Below are 2963 nucleotides of genomic sequence, written 5' to 3'. Positions count from 1 at the left end.
TATCGCACCGACAATAATTATCGTTCAATAATTAACCGTCTTCGAAAATTATTCCTATATCTCAATGGACCAAATCTCGCAAGCTTGTGACATAATATTAGTTTATATCTTCACTTTCTTTAATTTTGTCGCACATACGCAGTGGCGAATATATTTTACAATTTATTAAACAATTTATCAGTTTTTTCTTAATCACGAATCAAAACTTACGTTAAATACAGTTCCGGAATGATGAATCCACTTTGAAGTTTGACAAAGTTTAATAACTTTATACACGTTTCTAATTACATGTTTCTAATTACACAGACTCTAAACTATTTTCAATATTGTTACTTAATCATCTTCTATTATAAATTCTATTAAAATGCGTGAATTAGAAAAGAAATATACAATTATTGATGATAAAGATATTAAACTACATACTTGTCATTTGTATGTATCCAATCAATTGCATATTTTAATGATTATCACATATTTTCTGAGTAACAAATTAAAAAAAAATCACTTTAAATTATTGTTTAATAGTTCATTCACAATTGAAATAAATCCATGTTTTATGTTAGTCATAATAATATAAATTTAACGTTCAATAATTATCGCACCGACAATAATTATCGTTCAATAATTAACCGTCTTCGAAAATTATTCCTACATCTCAATGGACCAAATCTCGCAAGCTTGTGACATAATATTAGTTTATATCTTCTAAAATTAATATAAATTTTACGTTCAAAACGAGATATTTAGGTTTATACAGGATGTCCCGTAATTTTTTGCCAAGCGCTTTTGTGTAGATAGAGTGAACTAAGTCGAAAAGTCTTCTATCATTTTGAAATGGTTAACGAGATATTAATTACTAGAAATTAACAAATATTGATCTTCAATAATTTTTTACTCAAATACTATTAACTTTACAGAAAAAGCAAAAGACAAAAATTTGTTTTTGTTTATTTTCTTTTCATAGAGCTCTGATAATTTTTTCAGAATTTTAAATACCGTATTTTGTCATATTAGTAAAAATAAATGCCAATTAGAAAATGCAGTACTAAAAAGTTAATAAAAAATTCTAAAAAAATTCTTAGAGCTTTATAAGAAAAAAATTAACAATTTTTGTTGTTTTTTTTTGTAAAGTTAATAGTATTTGAGTAAAAAATTATTGAGTTCAATATTCGGCAATTTTTAGTAATTAATATCTTGTTAATCATTGCAAACATTGCAAAATGGTAGAGGACTTTTTGAGTACTCAGTTTAGTCCGCTCTATCTACACAAAAGCGCTTGTCAAAAAATTGTAGGATATTCACTAATCTATATTTAACTACATATGCTAAACTTGATCAAACAGTACGTTTTCCTCTTTATTATTTATGTTAGCTGTTAATAGTTGTTTTGAATAAAAAATCACAAACTCAGAATATGACATTTTCGATAAAAATATTCAATAAATGTATTTTATATCTCTCAACTAATTTATTATATTTTACTAATTTGGCAAAAAAATGCCTAATTAAAAATAAATTTTCTTTCATAATAGTTTAGCGCGTAGAATGCATCACTGCAAAATAAGATACTGCCATACTTGTAAGCTGGAAAATTAATATTCTGTACACTACATTACAACTTAATCTTTTTTTATCAATAGTTAAAGAAATTTTAATCTTACCGAAGCGAATCCTTCCAAAGATGCGACATATATTCTACCACATATAAAAACAGTATTAATTGTTCCTCTTTGCATTATAAATAATAATAATTTTTGGATATGCATAGGTGCTGCATACCATAGTCCATTATAGCTATGAATTGATAGCATGAATGATTTACATAAAATCAATATAAAATAATGAAGTAATGAAAAGATAAAAATATTTTTGCTAATTAGTGTTAAATTAACTAATGTATTAAGAAGAATATATCAAAATACAATATTTATTAAAAAGCCAAATCTAAATAATAAATCTGCATGACAATCTATATAAATGTAAAATAATCTCAAAATGATGAAGAAATATGATACCTTGCTTTGAAAAAATGTAATCCATGATTTATTAATTCTTGTCCAGCATAATTAAGAATAAACATATAACTCAAATGACAAAATGTGATCATAGTAGTAACAATTATTGCACGAATATCATTCATGAGTGTTATAAGTTGAAAAGACTACGATAAAAGATCAATTATTATGCAATTAGTAATTAACTATAGAAAGAAAGTAAAGTTATTCACTTGGAAAAAGTTGATACTTAAAGAGCATACGCCCACTATGATCAGAGCAGTGAGTAACGTTGTATAAGTGGAAATTACAAAATTAGTATACCTTTAAGGAGAAGTTGAATATTAGAACTAATACATATATATTATTGATATAATGAAGGTGAGATAATAAACATTTATGGAAACTGTTACACTATCATACAAGTATTCAAATTATATATTATATATAATATTTAATATTAGAAAGAACTAATCGACTGATTCTATGTATGTACAATGTGACAAAAACATTACATCGTTAAATAATGTAACAAATGTTTAATTAATTTATTTACTATTTTATCAGAAAATAATTAATTTTAATCAGTTCAATATTCAAAGCGTGTGATTTTATATATTGATAAGGTAAAATATATCGATGTAATTAATTTAATATTGAAAATGTAATAAAGATATTTTCGGAAATAGCAAATTACATTTAATAGATAAAAACTCGAAAAAATAGGATACTATGGAAATCTAGAAAGTGTTATAATGAAAATACAAAGATACTGACTGGATGGCTCTTTGATGTATAACAACTGCATGCACGATTTTTTCACAAAATAAATACTTCCTTCTAGGACTAGGAATCGTTAATATACATTTCTCGATTGCATTTTCTATTCGATAACTGTATAAATCTATTTAAATTTATAATACTTAAATATTAAATTAAAACAAGTCTTTAAGGAAAGAGAGAGCTAAG

At 24.5% G+C, this 2963-nt stretch overlaps 2 protein-coding genes across 3 annotated transcripts in view; both read right to left on the bottom strand.

Moving 5' to 3' along the window:
- Positions 1-2963, bottom strand: part of LOC108753888 (mannosyl-oligosaccharide 1,2-alpha-mannosidase IA) — a 619733-nt gene that overhangs the window by 149097 nt on the left and 467673 nt on the right. The window lies entirely within an intron of this gene.
- Positions 1534-2140, bottom strand: LOC108753895. The gene is made up of 3 exons (XM_018495858.1): positions 2016-2140; positions 1662-1794; positions 1534-1584 (listed from the first exon to the last, which is right to left on the bottom strand). Exons 1-3 carry the CDS (start codon positions 2138-2140, stop codon positions 1534-1536), a joined length of 309 nt encoding a protein of 102 aa, XP_018351360.1.

The sequence above is a fragment of the Trachymyrmex septentrionalis genome, unplaced genomic scaffold (assembly GCF_001594115.1).
Source record: "Trachymyrmex septentrionalis isolate Tsep2-gDNA-1 unplaced genomic scaffold, Tsep1.0 scaffold73, whole genome shotgun sequence".
NCBI lineage: Eukaryota > Metazoa > Arthropoda > Insecta > Hymenoptera > Formicidae > Trachymyrmex > Trachymyrmex septentrionalis.
This window is presented reverse-complemented; position numbering and strand designations above follow the sequence as displayed.

Excerpts from the sequence above, each read along its gene's own strand:
- LOC108753895 (XM_018495858.1), bottom strand. The coding sequence starts at position 2,140 with ATGAATGATATTCGTGCAATAATTGTTACTACTATGATCACATTTTGT. Across the intron at positions 1,795-2,015 it reads TTACATTTTTTCAAAGCAAG|CTATAATGGACTATGGTATG; the intron begins GTATCATATTTC and ends ATCAATTCATAG. Across the intron at positions 1,585-1,661 it reads CTTTGGAAGGATTCGCTTCG|CTTACAAGTATGGCAGTATC; the intron begins GTAAGATTAAAA and ends TTAATTTTCCAG.